General features: G+C 43.5%; 1 protein-coding gene across 2 annotated transcripts in view; it reads left to right on the top strand.

The window, feature by feature from the left end:
* LOC140186929 (semaphorin-3A-like) overlaps positions 1–21,371 on the top strand; it is a 257,855-nt gene that overhangs the window by 160,447 nt on the left and 76,037 nt on the right. For both annotated transcript variants that reach the window (XM_072241701.1, XM_072241700.1), the window contains exons 7-11: positions 6,198–6,317; positions 7,126–7,268; positions 11,329–11,443; positions 11,538–11,607; positions 16,609–16,753. In XM_072241701.1, the coding sequence (XP_072097802.1) occupies positions 6,198–6,317; positions 7,126–7,268; positions 11,329–11,443; positions 11,538–11,607; positions 16,609–16,753 (593 nt within the window). The remainder of the gene's footprint in view (positions 1–6,197; positions 6,318–7,125; positions 7,269–11,328; positions 11,444–11,537; positions 11,608–16,608; positions 16,754–21,371) is intronic.

Here is a 21,371-nt window from a genome sequence, read left to right as displayed (position 1 = left end):
AGCTTCCTGGATGGCCACATCTGCACCAGGTGCGTTGAGCTGCAGCTCCCTTAGGGACCGCATTAGGGAACTGGAGATACAGCTCGATGACCTTCGTCTGGTCAGGGAGAGTGAGGAGGTGATAGAGAGAAACTATAGGCAAGTAGTCACACCAGGGCCTGGGGAGACAGATAAGTGGGTAACAATCAGGAGAGGGAAGGGCAGGAGTCAGATACTAGAGAACACCCCTGTGGCTGTACCCCTTAACAATAAGGATTCCTGCTTGAGTACTGTTGGAGGGAGATGGCCTGCCTAGGGGAAGCAACAGTGACTGCGCCTCTGGCACAGAGTCTGGCCCTGTGGCTCAGAAGGGTAGGGAAAGGAAGAGAATGGCAGCAATAATAGGGGACTCTATAGTTAGGGTGTCCCAATAGTTAGGGATCCAGAAGAGGCTTGCCCACAGAAGGCAAAGAATGATTGTAGACAGGTCATATTCTGCATGGAGGTCAGTGACCAGTGGTGTGCCTCAGGGATCTGTTCTGGTACCCCTACTCTTTATGATTTTTATAAAAGACCTGGATGAGGAAGTGGAGGAATGGGTTAGTAAATTTGCTGATGACACAAAGGTTGGAGGTGTTGTAAATAGTGTGGAGGGCTGTCAGAGGTTACAGCGGGACATTGATGGGATGCAAAACTGGGCTGAGAAGTGACAGATGGAGTTCAACCCAGATAAGTGTGAGGTGGTTCATTTTGGTAGGTCAAATATGATGGCAGAATATACTGTTAATGGTAAGACTCTTTGCAGTGTGGAGGATCAGAGGGACCTTGGGGTCCGAGTGCGTAGGACACTCACAGCATCTGCGTATGTTGGCTCTGGGGTTAAGAAGGCATACGGTGCATTGGCCTTCATCAATCATGGGATTGAATTTAAGAGCCAAGAGGTAATGTTGCAGCTATATGGGATCCTGATCAGACCGCACTTGGAGTACTGTACTCAGTTCTGGTCGCCTCACTACAGGAAGGATGTGGAAACCATAGAAAGGGTGCGGAGATTTACAAGGATGTTGCCTGGATTGGGGAGCATGCCTTATGAGAATAGGTTGAGTGAACTCAGCCTTTTCTCCTTGGAGCGATAGAGGATGAGAAGTGACCTGATAGAGGTGTATAAGATGATGAGAGGCATTGATCATGTGGATAGTCAGAGGCTTTTTCCCAGGGCTGAAATGGCTAGCATGAGAGGACAGTTTTAAGGTGCTTGGAAGCAGGTACAGAGGAGATGTCAGGGATATGTCTTTTACGTAGAGAGTGGTGAGTGCGTGGAAAGGGCTGCCAGCGACGGTGGTGGAGGTGGATACGATAGGGTCTTTTAAGAGACTACTGGATAGGTACATGGAGCTTAGCAATATAGAGGGGTATGGGTAACCCTAGATAATTTCTAAGGTAAGGACATGATCAACACAGCTCTGTGGGCCAAAGGGCCTGTATTGTGCTGTAGGTTTTCTATGTTTCTATATATTTAAGCAATTACAAAAACTGGCTATTGAAATGCAGGGACTAAGTGGGAAAGTCAGGTAATACTGAACAGGATCAGGATGTGTTAATGAGGACCCAGGAGACTGTAGATATAGGAACTTGGAGATGATGGAGGAACTCAGCAGGCCATGAGTCAAGACTCCTTCATCTAGACCAGATGAAAGGTCTTGATCTGAATCATCAACTACCCACTTCCCTCATCAGAAGCTGCCCAGCCTACTGAGTCCCTCCAGCAGCTCATTTTCTTTTTTGCTCAAGTATGTTTTAATCTCAGTGATAAGATCAACTGCGTTGAATGAAATGATTAACATTATGCTTCAGTAAATTCAGTTTGCCCTGACCCAGAATGACTGGAATTAGAAAATTGTTTTACCAAAGATTAAGTTACATTTAATTCAGGCTCCCTGAAAAGCTGATTGTGAAAGAGAATCAACAATTAGACTTGTTTCTCACTTTGCTAGTCCCAGTACTCAGTACAAGGAGAGTACAAAGGCAGACACTGAAGAAAATATTGTACACTAATAATGTTCCATGCACTGATCTACCCTGTGAAATATTGTGGAAGAATATCCTTTGCCATGTTTTTATAAGCTGTATCGTCATGTCCTTGTGCCCCTCATATCAATAAACAAAGTAAAATAAAAACAGGAATTCAGCTGCTTGAATTATTTAATATTTCATTCGAGAGAGAGAGGGAGGCCATTCAGCCCATTGATTCCATACAGCTCTCAGAGTAATCCCATTCCACCACTCATTTCCCTGTCACCTACTTTCCTAATGCCTGCATTAGGAAAAATTACTGCAGCCAATTCCTCTTGCAGCTTGCATATCTTTGGGATGAGGGAGGAAAGCGAAGCACCTGGGGAAACCGACACATACAGAGGGAGAGCGTGCAAACTCTACACAGACAGCACCCAAGGTCAGGATTACAAACAAGCTGTGGGAATTGCAATCACTTATGAACAGCAAATAAAATCAAACAATTGGTTTTCTGCTTGTTATTGCTTTGATCTCGACTAGTCTAATGATCAAGGAATTATGTTAAATCCTACCAGGTAGTTTAAGAAGTTAAATTGCCAAACTTCTTAATTCTTTTGTGTGTGTTGTTGATGATTTCCAGCATCTACAGAAGCTCTCATGCTTAAGAAAGTGTTCGAAGTTGCTGTTAGCTGGCTGATGCTCTTCAAATGTAGAATTGCCTCACACACACATAGAAACATACTCTCTCTCACAGACACACCCACACTTACAAACATGCACGCTCACACACAATCTCACACACACACACACACAGATGTGCATATCAAAGTTGTGTGACACACTACGTCTGTAAGGAGCTATTGTTTATATTCGATCTACATCTCACTCAAATTTGTTCTTTGTACAATGTGCCATTTACACTGTTGAATTATTTTTCTAATTTACAGTGATGTTTATGCCCACTGTACTGCTGTCACAAAACAAGATATTTCATGACATTTGTCAGTGATAATAAACACGATTCCTATTCTGCATTGGATCTCCAATAAACGTACAGGAGTCACGAGAGTGAATTTTGAGGCTGTTGGCTTTTGAAGTGAAGAGACCATGAACCATGAGATCAGTTTGCAATACTGCTGATAAATAATGGTTACTATTGCTTCCAGATAGACAGGAAATCATTGGAATAGATTCTTCACTGCGGAACTGGATATGGGCAGGAAATTAAACTACAGTCACACTCTCTGACACTCTGTATTGTTCTCCAGCTCACATTGCAAAGAACTGCAAATCCTCATGAGGATTTGGTCTATTTTTATTTCCAGAGAAATCAATAATTCCTGAGCCCGCAGCAACAGATTCTGGTCAGGTCTGAGAAGCAGATAGACAGAGGGAGCGACAAAGAGGGAGTGGGGAGTGGGGTGATGAATGGACGGACTGTTAGCAAGAGAGGGCTGATGATTACTGGGGGAGAATTCCTCTTTTAATGAGCCGCAGGAGAACGTTTGGTTCATTGATAATGAGCCATTGGAAGTGAATTCTGTGGAGCCTGAAGTGGAGGTTTATGGTGGGGCAGTGACTTACAGCTGGAATTAGACCTAGAGGTGACTGTGGCAGCAACTCGAGTGAAGGTCCAGCACAAGAGAGGGACACCCACAAAGGACGAAGCCAGCGTAGCATCGAGGCAAACGGGTAGTGACCTCATCTGCAGTTGTGCATTCACCAGACGACAACGCTTGGGGATCAGTGCTGTCCCATCAGAGAGTTTTCTGTGGCTGAAATTCACCCTATCAGGATCAGTCCTGGAGGCAGGCGACAATTTTCTCTTTGGACTATGTAATTGACTCCATATCCCATTCAGTGTTGAATCTCTAGAAGATTATCATGTCTACCTGATCCTTTAATTGTCTCTCATACTGTCTGAACATGAGAGATGGGACCAGGCGGAGACCATAGACCCTTGAATCTGTTCTGCCGTTCAGTAACATCACAGCCCATCGGTCTTGGCCTCAGCACTCTCCCCTCGCTCTGCATACCCTTAACTCCAAAGTTCTAATGTCTGCTAGTGTCCACTTGGTTATAATCAAGGATTCTGCCTCTACATTTCTCTAGTGTTGAGAACTGCAAATACTCACAACTCCAAAGGGAAGAAATTCTCATTGCATTCATACATCACCACACAAAGGCAGTCCATGTCTTTCCAGGTGAACACAAATCCTGTCCCTCAGAACCTATTTACTGTGGGCTTATCCCGACCGAAGAAGCGGGAAGTGAAGAAGCTGTCACCCAGTCTGGCAGTGCTAGTCCTCATGTCCCTGTACCTCCTTCCTGATGATAATGGGTCAAAGAGATTGTGGGATGGGTAGTCGGGGTCTCAACAATACTTTTGATATTGGGGAACAGTATTTGCTATCTTTCATTCTTCTGGATATCTGCCAAAGCCATCCAGGTCCTCACTTTGGGAAAGATACAAAATCATTGGAGAGTAAATGGAAGGTTTTACTGCCATGAGCCTATGGATGAAGAACTTTGGTTCTGTAGGCAACTGGGAGAGGCTGGGGTTATGAGGGGCACAATAAACAGAGAGACAATCAAAACAAAAAATTGCAGATGTTGAAAATCTGAAATAGAAAATACTGGACACACTCAGCAGGTCAGGCAGCATCTGTGGAGAGAAAAACAAAGTTAACATTTCTGCATCAAAGGGTTTCAAACCTGAAATGTTAACTGTTTCTCAAGTTCAAGTTTGTTGTCATCTCACTGTACAACCAAATGAAACAACAATCCTCCAGCCTATCCAGCATATATCAGTCACAGCACGTAAACCATAATATTATACTATAGATGATAGACACAAGAGATACTGGAAATGCTGGAAGTCTAGAACAATGCACACTCTGTGCTAGAGGAGCTCAGCAGGTCAGGAGTAAACAGTCAACGTTTCAGGCCGAGATCCCTCATCAGGGCTCAGGAAGGTCCCGATGGAGGGTCTCAGTCTGAAATGTCGACTGTTTATCCCCATCCGTATTTGCTGCCTGATCTACCGAGCTCTTCCAGCACAGTGTGTGTATACTATAAATAAGTTAATAAAATGCAAATCAGAATTCATGTTGTAAGGTGAATCACGGGTAAACAGTAAACAGTACAGTACAGTAAATAGCTCGCTGTCCTGGTGACGAGATCTTGGTGGTGGCAGGGTATTCATTAGTCTCACAGCCTGAGAGAAGAATTGTTACCCAGTCTGGCTGCCCTAGTCCTAATACCCCTGTACCTCCTTCCTGAAGGTAATGGGTCAAATAGATTGTGGGATGGGTGGTAGGGATCCTCAACAATACTTTGGGCCCCTTTGTCTACAATGCTTCCATTAATTGCACAAGTAGGTCGTAGGGAGACCCCAGTGTCCTCTCGGCGTTTGTACTGTCCAATATAGGGTCTTGCAGTCCGATGCCTTGCAGCTTCAGTTCCACACAATGATGCAGCCAGACAGGACACTGTCAATGGTGCTCCTGTAGGAAGTTTCTCTCTCCACAGGTGTTGCCTGACATGAGTGTCAAGGCAATAGTTTCCACCCGTAATTTACCAATGAACAGTATATGAGGTGTCCACATAGCAAGAATATCCTTGGTGAAATCTGACCCTGGTCCAGACACTGGAACTCCAGAGAAATAAACAATCTGCTGGAGGAATTGCTGACAGTTCCGAGTTGAAACTCTGCGTCAGAGACAGTAATTCCTATCCTCCCACAGATGCTGCTTGATCCACTGAGTTTCTCCAGCAAATTGTTGCTCCAGATTCCAGCACCTGCTGTCCCTGGTGTCTCCACTGGGATTTCAGAGCTATGCATGGACAGCATTGCTAATAGATGAAAGGGCCATCAGTGATGGTCAGCACCCTGTTACTTCCAGACTGGAGATGAGACACTTGCAATGTCTCACTGTTGCAAAAGGGAGCTCACAGATACTCTTATTCTATGAGGTATGAACATATTCTGTTCAGAGTGTGAATAGGACCTGATGAACGCTAAAACGTGTGCAAGAGTTTTTGATAAATTCACTGAAGGAGCTCTTGCTCAATACTCATCAATACTCTAAAATGATGAGGGGAAAGACAAAGTGATTATTAACACACTGATTCAATAAGCAAATTCTTTAGGGAAAGCTGTCAGAGAACGTCCAGCAATGACAATTTCTGCTTCCCCATTGCAGACGGAGAACTGTACTCTGGAACTGCCGCCGATTTCATGGGCAGAGATTTTGCAATCTTCCGCACTCTGGGGCATCATCACCCCATCAGAACAGAGCAGCACGACTCCAGGTGGTTGAACGGTATGTACGCAAGTCCTTATCCCACACGAGGTATGTGCTGACGCTAACCTGCTAATGCAATCACGTTCATTAACCAGGGAAACTCAAACAACCTCACCATGGGAACCCAGCCAAGAAGGGGTGCTAAACATGTACACATTGCATCCAATATGAAGACCCAAAGTAGCACGAAACCTCACTTACTGAGAGCCTGTCTTCAGGTTAATTCAGCATCAGATACACCAGGGTGTACTGAAACTCCTGAGAGGAATAGATAGGAAGCATACAACCATTCACTGGAGCAAACACTGCAGATGTTATCCATTTCTTCTCCTGGGTGGAAGACGAAGATGTACATGGTCGATAAAGGATCACTGGTGCACTGATCATGTGACTAAGGAGTCAGGGATCAAATGTAACATCATGGCTGATGTGCTGTCTCCTCAGCTTCAGCCAAGATCCTTTAAAAATGCTGTAATATCTTTCCTTTCTAGGTCCCACCTCTGATATTTGCAAGAGCCTCACTTTATGTTGTGGGTGTCTTTGAGAACAGATCTTGTGGGATCTTCCAGACCGATTGGTCACATGGCAGGTCACATTCAGGAGAAATATGCTGTGGAGATTGGACCAATTAACATATCAATTCACTCCAAATATCAGTTTGTTTGATTTACAGGAGTTTATTATTTTCAATAATTAAAAATCAAATGCTTAGTTTACATCTACAGGGATATCAATTAATTAAGAAGCACCCAACCGTGGAAGATAATTTTTCACAAAATTTCCATGTTTTAATAGATTGCTGATTTTGCACCTTTTTTTTCTCTAGAACCTAAATTTATTGGTGCCCACTTGATCCCAGAAAGCGACAACCCTGAAGATGATAAAATGTTTTTCTTTTTTCGAGAAAATGCTTTGGATGGCGAGTACTCGGGGAAAGCCACCCACTCCAGGATTGGGCAGATCTGCAAGGTCAGTGGAGAAAGCTGATAGGTCCTGTCGTAAGACTATAAGACAAAAGAACAGAATTAGGCCATTCAGCCCATTAAGTCTGCTCCACCATTCGATCATGGCTAATTTATTATCTCTTTCAATCTATTCTCCAGCTTCCTCGCCATAACCTTCGATGCCCTTATTAACTGAGAACCTGTCAACCTCCACTTTAAATATACTCAATGACTTGGCCTCGAGAGCCATCTGTGACAATGAATTCCACAGATTCACCACCCTTGGCTAAAGATATTCCTCCTCTTCTCTGTTCTAAAGGGGGACCCCTCTATTCTGAGGCTGTGCCTTCGGGTCCTAGACTCTCCCATTATTGGACTCATTCACTCACTGTCCACTCCATTGAGGTCTGTCAATATTCAATAGGTTTCACTGAGATCCCCCCTCATTCTTCTGAACTCCAGTGAGTACAGGCCCAGAACCATCAAATTCTCCTCATATATTAACCCTTTCATTCCCAGGATAATTCTCATGAACCATCTCTGGACCCTCACTGGCACCAGCACATCCTTTCTTTGATAATGGGCCAAAAACTGCACTCCAGATTCAGTTTGACCGATGCCTTATAAATCCTCAGCATTTACTTTTAACTGTCCAAAGGCTTGGCCTGGAGTCCCAACGAAAATTTCGTCCAAGTCGGGGCCTAAAGTAAATGACTGCTACCCAACAACTACCGATTGTGAATCAACAGACATGTCTCAATGCGATACCATTGGTCATCACTAATACACCACTAATTAGCCTGGTTCAGAAAGGTTAGTGAAACAGGGCTCTGGCCATCGGATGCTCAATGAAATGGAGGCTGTAACAGACTGGACTGTGAAGGGCTGTGTGTCAGATACAATAGAAAAACAAACCTCCAGCCCAGAGTCCAAGGAACTTGCAGAACATTCCAAGTTGAGATATGGATGAAATTGGAGAGGAAGCAGGAGTTAATCTTCAACAGAAAGAAGATCCCTGGCAGAGAGACTCAAAGGAAAAATAGGGGAAGTCAGGTGACAGTGCTGGCACAGGAGGGTAGGCACACAGCATACTGTGTGTGTGTGTATGTGTGTATCTATATCTAAGTGTATGTATGCATGTGTCTGTGTGTGTATGTATGTGTTATGATTTTTTTAACAGAGGGGAAGGGAGGGAGTCTAGTGACATTGGATATGTTTTGGACCACGACAGAAGTCAGCTACCTATTTGTCTGGATTTTCTCCCTAACCCTTTTATTGGCTTCAGTCTCCATGTGAATGCAGCCCATGTCTGGGAAGTGTTGGAAGAGGAAATAATTTCTGGATCTTGTTTTCTGGCCCTGAGTCCCAGCACTAGGAAGGGTAGAGTGGAGAAGACTGGGATGAATCACAGTGCTAACGGAAAACAGAGAGGAAATAACATTCCAGGTCTGGAGGTTTGTTTAATCTGTAGTTGGTTTGGGGACAAATTACTGGAAAAGTAAGAAACCTACATGTTTTATATGAAACATATAGAATTAGGCCATTCGGCCCATTGAGTCTGCTCCACCATTCCACCATGGCTGATTTATTATCCCTCTCATCCCCATTCTCCTGCCTTCTCCTGGTAATGTTTGATGCCCTGACTAAACAAGAACCTTGCAGCCTCCACTTTAAATATACTCAATGACTTGGGCTCCACAGTCATCTGTTGCAATGAATTCCACATATTCATCACCATCTGTCTAAAGAACTCCCTCCTCATTCTCTGTTCTAAATGGACATCTCTGTATTCTGAGGCTGTGTCCCTTGGTCCTAGGAGTGTATTATCTGTTTCTAATGGTCTGGAGCCATAACTATTACCGTTTAGGAGTCCAATGTTCAGCAGTAATTGAAAGCAGAGTTATCAACATGGAAACAGCCATTCAAATGTGCTTCATCTAGAAACTCCACACTGCATTCAGATTCAGTACAAGAAACGCCACGTGGACCTCATCAAAATAGTCAGCACTGCTCTTCGATCCTTTGGAGGAAATACCAGGAAAGTTTGTCATTCACAATTTGTTTCAATTAAGAAAAACTCAATGCAATTATCACAAGCTGTTTATATATTTGAATTTCAAATTCCTGTTGAGGCTTGGGGTTCCCAGACACAATAAGCGTGGAACTGAACTGAACACCAACATCGTGAATATGGTGGACTGGAAATTTTCAAACGCTATACCCTTGTTCAGGAACCAGAGCCAACAGGACAAATGTCCCTTTCTGTGTAATAGTCGCTGTGTTTCCGAGGAAGAAGATGAAGCCTTCCCAACATCGTTGGGGAAGTTCATGTCTGACTATGTCAGCAGATCACTGACCAGCCTCTGATGCGAAGTGTTGCCAGGGCTTCTTGGTCCATCTGTTCCACCTTACACACATGAATAGTTTCAAGTCATTGTGGTGATTAATAGCTGCCATGCAGATGGAACCTGAATGATTGCCATGGATTTGGCCTCAGGAGTCTTAATTTGATTGATAATGAAGCCAGCAACTTTCTTTTAAAGAGAAGAGAAATTCTGACTTCTGCCAATCAACTATGTTGCCTCTGAGCTTTAGGCCTGTAATTTTTCTTCAATGTGGTGAAGAGAAATTAAGATTAAATGTTTGCAATGAATGCAGAAATGCATGAGTAATGGAAGGTGGAAATGTGCCCAGACCTTGTCTTGGCAATGCACAAGAGCAACAGAGCCTGAATGGGATACATTCTAAAGAGGGATGAGGACAGAACTGTTTGGTGTGTGTGTGTGTGTGTGTGTGTGTGTGTGTGTGTGTGTGTGTGTGTGTGTGTGTGTGTGAGAGAGAGAGAGAGAGAGGGAGGGAGAAAGATTTTTTATATATATATGAGCTGAGCTGTTTCTTCAGAGAATTAAAGCTTAAATGAGTTAGCAAGTAGTGTAGCGGTTTGTGCAATGGTACTACAGCGCCAGTGACCCGAGTTCAATTCCCACCGCTGTTTGTGAGGAGTTTGTACCTTCACCCTGTGACTGTATTGGTTTCCTCTGGGTGCTTTGGTTTCCTCCCACATTCCAAAGAAGTGCCAGTTAGTAGGTTAATCGGTCACGTTGGTGTAATTGAGTGACATGGGCTCATTGGGCTGGAGGGGGCTGTTACTGTGCTGTATCTCTAAATAAATAAAAAATAAAAACATTAGATTAGTTTATTTGCCACAGGTACACATTGGAACAATGAAACATATAGTGAAATACATCATTTTTGTGTCAACAATCAACACAGTTCAAGGATGTGCTGGGAGAAGCCCGCAGGTGTCGCCATGGTTCTGACACCAACATAACATGCCCACAACTTGCTAACCTTCACTTGTGTGTACATCTTTGGAATGTGGAAGGAAACCAGAGCACCCAGAGGAAATCCACGTGTTCACAGGGACTAGGTGCAAACTCCTTACAGACAGTGATGGGATTCGAACCCTCATTGTTGGTGCTGTCAAAGCATTACGCTAACCACTACGCTACCGTGTCACCCTTGGCATTAAAGTTCTAAATGCAGCTATAAATGACAGATTTGCTTCAAGAGTTGTCAGTGACACACCTACTAAAATGGATTGATGCAGTTGCTGAGTTTGGTCAGAAAGCGATTGTCTATAAATTCCATGTTATCTTCACGGTCCTGTTTCTCGGCCAGAGGGCATATTCCTGTGCTGTGCCAATGTTCAATGACCTTTCTGTTCAGTTGTTGACAAGGGACTGAGCAAGAAGAGAGCAAAGAGGGATGGAAGTGAGGAGACCAGGAGAGATGAGAAGATACGTATGGTAGTGGTGTCGCTGACATAAGATAAATGTCTGGTGATATCAATCAATGTGACGTGGAGATGTAATTAGGAGGAAGCAAGTTGAATTAAAGTTCCAGAAGACAGAAACAAAAAAACGAATGATGGAAATGTGAGAAAGAGATTAGAGAGGCTGGTGCTCAAAAATGGCTGGCTCCACAGATATACAGAGGTGTAAATCCCTTCCTCTGTCTGCAGGTACTCTGCTGTGGATCATTGCTTGATGTTCTCAATTAATGTGTCCTCTTTCTGTTGCCAGAATGACTTTGGTGGCCACAGAAGTCTGGTGAATAAGTGGGTGACTTTCCTCAAAGCTCGATTAGTGTGTGCAGTGCCTGGCCCAAACGGTATCGACACTCACTTTGATGAGCTACGTAAGTACAGCATTTGAAATGGGACTCAATAAATAACCGGTCGCATTTCGTGGCTCATTTCACAAATGAAAAGTACAATTACTTTGTTTTCCAGAGGATGTTTACATAATGAATTCGAAGGATCCCAAGAACCCTGCAATATATGGCATCTTTACAACGTCCAGGTAATGACAGTATGTGAATGAACAGGACTGGTTCTTCACGTTTTACAGACAGCATCTTCTCTACCCCTCTGCCATCGGATTTCTCAATGGTCCACGTTTTTGCTCTCTATTTGCACTACTAACTTATTTTTATATATACTGTATTTCTTATTGTAATTTATAGTATATTTTATATCTTGCACTGTACTATTTCACAATTAACACATTTCACAACATGCACTCAGTGGCCACTTAATTAAGTACAGGTTTGGACCATGGTGTGGTCTTCTACTGCTGTAGCCCATTAACTTCAAGATTCAGAGGTACTCTTCTCCACATCACTGCTGTAATGCATGATTATTTGAGTTACTGTCACCTTCCTGTCAGTTTGAACCACTCCGGCCATTTTCCTCTGACCTCTCTCATTAACGAGGTATTTTCACCCACAGAACTGCCACTCAATGGATATTTTTGTGTGGTTTTTTTTTGTGCCATTCTCTGTAAACTCTAGAGACTGTTGTGAATGAAAATCCCAGATCGGCAGTTTCTGAGATCCTCAAATCACCCCATCTGGCACCAACAATCATTCCACAGTCGGAGTCACATAGTTCACATACCTTCCCCATTCTGATGTTTGGTCTGAACAACGACTGAATCTCTTGACCATGTCTGCATGCCTTTATGAATTGAGTTGCTGCCACATAATTGGCACTATTCGCATTAACGAGCAGGTGTACAGGTGTATAATAAAGTTGCCACTGAGTGTATGTCAATAATATTAAACCTGATTCTGATTTGTCTTAGCAGCTCTTGGACTGTGGAGGACTTGAATGTTTTCCTCCACTGCAGGAAGTGAGGGAACAGAAATCCCAGTGCTGGTGGTTTCTGGGATTTTGATGTGCTCCCAACAAAATTCCAAAGTAGGAACTTCAAAGAGTTTCCTGATGTTGGGAACTCAAATTCCTTAAGAGAAAATATGCTTTTCCAACATAATAGAGTGACCATATTCCTCAAGTGTTTAGTAACTCATTAAATAATTAAAACACACTGTTCCATTCGAGCAGTACATTCCTGTCTGCGTCTGTGGGATAACGTTGGCCAAGTGCGGGTGTGTTCTTCCAAAAGTTGGAAGGTTGCAAAACTTCACACGTTGAGCACTGGGCATTCAAAATCAGCAAGGAGTATTGCATAAACACAAGAGGTTCTGCAGATGTTGGAAATCTAGAGCAACAAACACAAAAGGAACTCAGTAGGTCAGGCAGCATCTATGGAAATGAATAAACAGTCGATGTTTCGGTATGAGACCTTTCATCAGGACTGGAAAGGAAGAGGGAAGGTGTCAGAATAAGAAGGTGGAGGGTTGCAGGAATGTTTGCAAGAACACTACAGGAGTAAGCCACTTGGCCAATCATGCCTGCCCTGCCATTCAATATAACAATTCTGATCTATCCTGTCCTCATCTCCTGGTCTGTACCTATTCCTTATCACCTTCGATCTTTCAAATATTTATCTACACTCAGTGGCCAGTTTCTTAGGTACCTCCACCTTAATTATATCCAATGACCTGGCTTCCACCACCCTTGGCAGCAGAGAATTTCAGGGATTCACCTCTCTCTAAGAGAAGCAATTTCTAACACCTCAGTTTTAAATGATCAGTCCCTTATTTTGTAGCTTGTTTGAGACATGAGTGAAAAGATATTAACATCTACCCTGCCATATCACCTCAGAATCTTACACGTGTAAATAACATCACCCCTCATTCTTCTAAATATCAAGTAAACGGACCCCAAACTATCCAGTTCCTCTTGAACGTACAACCATTTTATTCCAGGATTCTTTTTTGGATCTTTTAATGTTGGAAAGTGTATGGTTATGCACTTTGGGAGAAGAAATAAATGGGCAGACAATTATTTAAATGGGGAGAGAATTCAAAGTTCTGAGATGCAACGGGACTTGGGAGTCCTCGTGCAGGATACCCTTAAGGTTAACCTCCAGGTTGAGTCGGTGGTGAAGAAGGAGAATGCAATGTTGGCATTCATTTCTAGAAGAATAGAGTACAGGAGCAGGGATGTGACGTTGAGGCTCTATAAGGCACTGGTAAGACCTCACTTGGAGTACTGTAGGCAGTTTTGGGCTCCTTATTTAAGAAAGGATGTGCTGGCGTTGGAGAGGGTACAGAGAAGATTTACTAAAATGATTCAGGGAATGAGAGGGTTAACATATGAGGAACATTTGTCCGCTCTTGGACTGTATTCCTTGGAGTCCAAGAATGAGGGGGGACCTCATAGAAACATTTTGAATGTTGAAAGGCATGGACAGAGCGGATGTGCCAAATTGTTTCCCATGATGGGGGAGTCTAGTACAAGAGTGCATGACTTAAGGATTGAAGGGCGCCCATTCAGAACAGAGATGCGAAGAAATTTTTTAGCCAGAGGGTGGTGAAGCTATGGAATTTGTTGCCACGGGCGGCAGTGGAGGCCAAGTCTTTGGGTGTATTTAAGGCAGAGATTGATATGTATCTGAGTAACCAGGGCATCAAAGGTTACGGTGAGAAGGCGGGGGGTTGGGACTAAATGGGAGAATGGATCGGCTCATGATAAAATGGCGGAGCAGACTCGATGGGCTGAACGGCCGACTTCTGCTCCTTTGTCTTATGGTCTTTTCTTCTTCCCTTTTTCCAATAGTCCACTCTTCTCTCCTGTCAGATTACTACTTCTTCAGCGCTTTGCCTCTTCTACCTGTCACCTCCCAGTTTCTCACCTCACCACCCCCCCTCCACCCACCCACCTGGTCTCACCTATCACCTGCCAACTTGTACTTTCCTTCCCTACCCTCACCTCCTTACTCTAGCTTCCACTCCCTTCCTTTCGAGTCATGAGGAAGTGTCTCAGGCCAAAATGTCAACTGTTTATTCCCCTCCATAGATGCTGCCTGACCTGCTGAGTTCCTCCAGCATTTTGTGTGTGTTACTCTGGATTTCCAGCATCTGTAGAATCTAGTGTGTTTACTTCTATGAATCTGGGTTTTTTTTAGGTAGGTTTGTTTTATTTTAGATTTAAGTATTAGTCTGTCACAGGAATGAAACAATTAGTTGGAGGAAAGTGTTTTTTGGCTCATGATCACTAAATGCTCACGCAGGTGTTGAATGTCCCTGCTGCATTTGTGCTCCTTCCATTGTCACAGATCACTTGCGAAGAGCACTGGGAGTGATATTTATTTCATTTTATTTTGAGATACCGCACAGTAACAGGCCCTATCGGCCCTATGAGCCCGTGCCGCCAAATTACACCCATCTGGCCAATTAACCGACGAACCCGTATACCCTTGCAATGTGGGAGGAGACAAGAGGAAGCCATTGCAGTCACAGAGAGAATGTACAAGCTCCTTACAGGCAGCTGTGGGAATTGAACCCGGATCGCTGGAGCTGTAAAGCGATACACTAACTGCTACCCTACCGTGCTGCCCAAAGCATATAGTGAAATGTGTCGTCTTTGTCAAATCAAATCAGTGAGGATTGTGCTGGGCAGCAGCCAAGTGTCGCCATGTTTTATGCACCAATATAGCATGCCCGCAATTCTCTAGCCTTACGTCCTTGGAATGTGGTAGGAAACTGAAGCACAGGAGGAAATCCACGCGGTCACAGGGAGAACATACAAGCTCGTTCCAGGCAGCGGCGGGAGTTGAACCTGTGACGGTGATTGCCACTCTGCTGCCATGACACCCTACTTATAGATAATATCGATTACCCATCACAGTTTCCCTGCATTATATTTATTGATGTTAATCACTTAATCAGACTTTGGTGAAATTGTCACAGGGCCTGCGGACCACTCTGGTACTGCAGCTCATTCAGTATCTGGTTGTTCACAGTTGCCCCCAGGGGCAGGCACGATTTACCAACCTGATCGAGCTGGAGGCATTCCAATTACAGCCCTTTGTTGTTTTAAGGACAGACTTCAATTTAGGAGAATATTCACCGAGAGGAATAGTTAGTGATTGAAAGTGGACGGAGTACCAGATAGGATCCAGAATCAGGATCCAAATAAGATAACAAATTTATTCTCAGTGTTGCAAAATATGTTGTTTTGTGACGGCAGTACAGTGCAAAGATGTAAGATTGTGATAGAGTGCAAAAAGTACATAAATAGTGCAAAAGAGTGTGGGTTCACGGACCACCGAGAAATCCGATGCAGGGGGAAGAAACTATTCCCAGAACATTGTGCGTGGGTCATCGGGCTCCTGTACCTCCTCCCGAATGGTTGTAATGTGAAGAGCGCTTATCCCAGATCGTGAAGGTCCTTAATGATGGATTGCATCTTCTTAAGGCATAACCTCTTGAAGGTGTCCTTGGTGGTGAGGAGGCTCATGTCCATCATGGAGGTGGCTAAGTCTGCAAATTTGCATTCTCTTTTGATCCTGTGCATTTGCATTTCCAGTCAGAATTCCCTCCACAGTACACCTGTGGAAATGTGCTAGAATCTTTGGTGACACACCAAATCTCCTCAAACTCCTCACAAAGTCGAGCCACTGGCTCTTTGTGATTGCATCAGGGTGTCTGGCCCAGGACAGTTCCTCTGAGATGATCTGGTATGAGAATGGTCCCTCAGATCCCATTGCCTTTGGGGCAGTCGGGAAGCCATTTACTGGTCAACTTGACTCAGTTGGCAGCCGAACCACTTTTATCATCACTCACATCAACCAGTCAGTGTTTTTGAGGAAAGCAGGTGGTCTTTATTTTTGGAAGGGCATTAGGAAAGACACATGTGGCTCAGTTAATCTGCCCAGTGTGGCAGGACATGTCAAAGCTCCTACAGCCCCTGGAGATGAAGAATGCATTTCTGTCCACTGCCTGCAGTGACCATTCAGGCTTTGACATGTGTCTTCCCTCAATATGACTATGGATACAGTAATACTGGGATTTCACAGAGGTCACTGCTTCATAATAACCTGCACTCCAAAACAGGATGAAAACTAGTTTATTTCCGGTCTTCACTAACCAATTCATGAATTTTCCCAACACAGCAACATCTTTAAGGGCTCGGCAGTGTGTTTGTACAGTATGTCGGACATAAGGAGGGTGTTCTTGGGGCCCTACGCTCACAGAGAAGGGCCCAGCTACCAGTGGGTGCCGTTCCAAGGAAGAGTGCCCTACCCTCGCCCAGGAACAGTAAGTGTTTTTAACAATGATGCAGAAATAAGTTTACTGCTGAATAATCCTGTAGCTGTATGATCTGGGTCCTGCCCTGCAAACGAGATGTTCAAAGTCATTAACACATTTGTGAAATTAAACACCAGGAAGGAAGAAGGTTTAAAAATTATCTTTTTCAAACATTTATTTTAGCTGTAATCTTAATTTGCACCTTTTATTTTTAGCTTCTATCTTACACCTTCCTGTTTATAATTCTCTTCTATTCCCCTATACCTCATCTTCAGGACTTCTCTAGCATTAATATTTCCTTGTCTTGTTTATCCAGCCCAAACCCTTCACATTTCTATCACTTACATCCCTTGATAGAATTCCCGTATAGGGGTCCCTGAGTGGGGTTTGCCGTACTACGGTCCCACACCCACAGCAGGGATTCCTCTATCAGAGTCCCACAGTGGGGTTTGCAGTGCTGGGGTCCCACACCCACAGTACTATCCAACCAGGCAAAACGCTTCGCTCTACGCCGTTCCCAAATACCATTTACAGTTTATCCGTCTGCATTCATAGACTCAGTTCTTTATTTTACCCTGACCGTATTTAACAACAAATATTTCTGGACCTTCCTCCAGATGACTCCCAAGCTGAATGATAACTTCCGTTTGGTATTCTTTCTAAGTCTCCAAAACCGCTGAGGGTGCCATTCAATAACACTATGCATAGTACGTCAAAGAACTGGCTGTCAAACATATTCTATGTTTACTTGTTGCCAATGCCAAAGAGAAATTTAATTTAAAGGATCCAATTGTGACCTTCTTCCTCAAATTCTCATCTTTATTTTATATTTCATCCACGTGTTTTCTCTCTCTTAAAATAAAGATGATAAATTGATAAATAAAGATGATATCCTTAAAAATGATAAGTTGGCTTGCAATCTCATTTGTAATCTGTTAAATCTGCAAGCACAATCATTGAGGTTTGTATGTTGTTATACCATAGCAAAGAGCTTGGTAAGCATACTAACATAGTAAGCACTCAGTGCCCATTTCTCACCAAGAAGTTCTTGCACTTATTTACTTCCCATTCACCTCAATATGTTCCTTTAAACACTAAAGTAGCTCTTCCCAGACCAAGTGAAACTAAAGCCTTCTGCCTTGCCCAGATACTGAATACTTCACAATGCTCACTCATTTATGACTTTCTCAAAGCTTGAATTGTATTGGAAGGTATCAATCAATCACTTCACAGATGTGGTCTGTTTTGGAAATATTGAGAGTTGATGCAAATCTCCTGTCTGTCAGTGTGAACCACGAGAGTCTGACAGACAGGAAGTCTTTGAAGTATTGCTGTTCTGTACAGTGTGAAACTGGAGTGCTAGCTATGAATTAGAAGTTATAGTCCTTACTTAAGGAAAATTGAATTCTCCACTGGGTGAGTCACAAAGCATTTCACACCCAGTGCTGTGCTTTTGCACCTGGGCGTTCTGTTGAACAGGTAGATACAGCAGCCTGTTCCATTCACCAGTGCTATGTTATTGAATCAGTGAAGAGTGTCAGAAACAACTGGGAGATGACCATTCAGCTCCTCTTCACTTCCCCACCACCCCTCAATTCAATCTAGAGTAGATGGCCATTATTCTGAAACTGACTAGACACTTCATCCATTGTCACTTCATCGAGCCCCTCAACCTGTTCACATTGACCAAGTTACCTACCTGAGCTTGTTCCATTTGACATTTCACTGTCTCCTGTAAGTCCAAACTGAGGATCAAGGATACTGATGTTCTCTTTTTTCAGTCACAACCTCAGACAAACTTGCTAAGCATGAATTCCCTTTCATAAATGCACCGTGACTTCACCCCATTGGACTTTTATTTTCAGAGTGCCCTTCTGGGTGGTGCAGTAGTCTCAGAGCTCCAGGAAGCTGAGCTGTCAGTGTGGAGTTTGCATGTTCTTCCTGTGACTACATGATTCCCACATCTCAAAGATGTGCTGGTGCATTCTTTGGTAAATGTACATTATCCCTCAGTGTAGGCGAATGGCAAAAAGAATCAGAGGTGAGGGAGCTGTGAGAATGAGCAATTTGCAGAGCCACAGGGAAACAAAGGATGAAAGGGACTTATGGGATTGATCTCTTAGGGGCTAGTATGGATCTGATGTGCTGAACAGCCTCCTGTGTCATAATTAATATATATCGCCACTTTCAGAGTAATGCAGTCTAATACTTCCTAACAGCTCACTGTGTGATAACTATTTAAGTGGGTGCTGTTTTGAATACCACCCATTATAGAGTGCAGAATCAGGCCCTTCAGCCCATCAGGTCCCTGCCAAACTATTATTTTGCTTAGTCCCATCGACCTGCTCCTGGACCATAGCCCTCCTACCCTTAAGATAATGTCTGGAAATGTGTTATGCTTACCATAACTACACTTGGTTTAACTGTTTAATATTTCACCTGATAATCCTCTGTCCTTGTTAAATACTGGAATCAAATTGTGTTTTCAGCTGCAAATTTAATATTATCACTGGGTGAAAGAGGCTAGAGTTAATTATTTGATCTCCAGACCTGAACTGTATAATCTATTTTGCCTTATAATGCTATAGAAAGAAATATTTTTGTTGCTTAGTTATGACCTGATGGAAATATGAGTTTGAAATCTGAACTTGGGTTATAGTTTCAATATATTTATTAACCTTTTTTAATCATCTTTCTAAAGTGTAAAACTATAGATTATGGGTTATGGGTGGGTGGGGGAGGGGGAATCAAGTAAGATTTTGGGAAGGGACAGGGGTGGAAGAGGTAAGGGGCTGAGTAAGAACGAATCCTATGGGAGAAGGCAGTGGGGCCTGGGAGAAAGTGCTGGAGGCAGTGCAATAGAGGGAGGCGAGGAGAAAAAAGGCGTAAAAGAGGAACTAGAATAGGGAATAGAAAAAGAAAGGAGGGGGAGAGATGGAAATTGTGGAATTTTTAGCTTTATTACTAAAATGTCAAAATACTGCTAAGTGTCTGATCCAGCAGCCTGCCTGTGCAGTCACCACCCTGGATCCAGCTAGTAGGAGGCAAAAGTAGAGGGTGGAACTAGTCTCTGATTCTGCCTGTTTCCCAAGGAATCAACATTGGTCCCTGTATCCCATTACTCACCGGTACTCGTTCCTACGATGATCATGTTATCCCTGTTCTACTCAGACGAGTTGCCCCCATTGTTAAGATGCTGACAAGGGATTTTCACACCAAAATGTTATTGTGCTCATTAGTAATTTTCCACGGGGTGATTTCATCCCATCAGCATTAACAAAATGAATACCCTGCCTTCTAGAGCGTAAAGGTTAATAACCTGTAGGCAAGGTTTATTGTTAAATCCTGTGAAATTAAAGTGTTGGGTACTTGGGGTACAACACAAGAAGATTATATGTATAACAGCTGGAAATTATCTAGAGGAGCTTTGGGGCCTGTTGCCATGACAACTCAATGATTGCAGCCTCTCTATGTGGTAAATGGCGTGGTAACTCGAGAAGATGATCGACACTTTCATTTAACTCAGAGCACCATGGGCACTTTGCACAATGTGCAGAGTGGAAGGGGAATTGTCCAGGAGCATCTGTGGCTTGTGAATATATCCCCAGGGCTTTAAGGTGCATAAATCCCCAGCCCCCGACTGAGTATACCCTCGGACTTTATGGGAGGCAAGAGAAGAAATTGCGGAACCCCTTGAGGAGATATTTACTTCATTGTTAACTACTGGTGAAGTTTCTGAAGACTGGAAGGTGTTGAACGTTGTTCCGTTGTTTAGGAAGGGTAGCAAAAATAAGCCAGGGAAACTACAGGACAGTCCTGACATCAGCGGCAAGGAAGTTACTGGAGGGACAGGATTTACCAGCACTTGGAAAGACTGAGACTGATTAGAAGACCGCAGCATGGCTTTATGTGTGGGCAGACCTTTTAGATCCATTTTAAGAGGTGATCAAAAGGATAGATGAGGGTAGGGCAGTGGATGCTGTCTATTGGGTCTTTAGCAAAGCCATCGACAAGGTCCTGCATGGTAAGCTGGACTAAAAGGTTGAATCACATGAAATCCAAGGAGGATGAGTTAGCTGGATTCAAAATTGAGCAGAGGGTGGTGGTCAAAGTTTATTTCTCAACATGGAGGCCAGCGATTAGCGGTAGATGTAGGAGTCAGGGTTGGAACCCTTGATATTAGTTATTTATATAAACGATTTAGGTGCAAATGATCAGTACGTTTGCAGGTGACACAATGTTAGGAGGTTTTGCTGATGGTGAAGGAGGTTATTCGTCAGGGCATTGGGTACAGGGCGTTATGTTGCAGTTGTATAAGTCATTGGAGAGGTCACACTTGTCTACAGTTTTGGTCACCCTGTTATAGCTAAGGTGTGGTTAAACTGGAAAGAATGCCGAAAAGATTTACATGGATGTTCCCAGGATTAGAGGCCTAAGATGGAGGGTGAAGTTGGTCAGACTGGGTCTTTATTCCGTGGGGTATAAATGAGTGAGAATGACCTTACAGAGGTGTATAAAATTATGAAGGGACATCGATAAGGTAGATGGTAACAGTTTTTTCCCAAGGGGAGAGGAGTCCAGAACCATGGGGCATAGATTTAGGGTGAGGGGAAATACTTAAAAGGGA

Source organism: Mobula birostris, chromosome 23, assembly GCF_030028105.1.
Source record: "Mobula birostris isolate sMobBir1 chromosome 23, sMobBir1.hap1, whole genome shotgun sequence".
Lineage (NCBI taxonomy): Eukaryota > Metazoa > Chordata > Chondrichthyes > Myliobatiformes > Myliobatidae > Mobula > Mobula birostris.
This window is presented reverse-complemented; position numbering and strand designations above follow the sequence as displayed.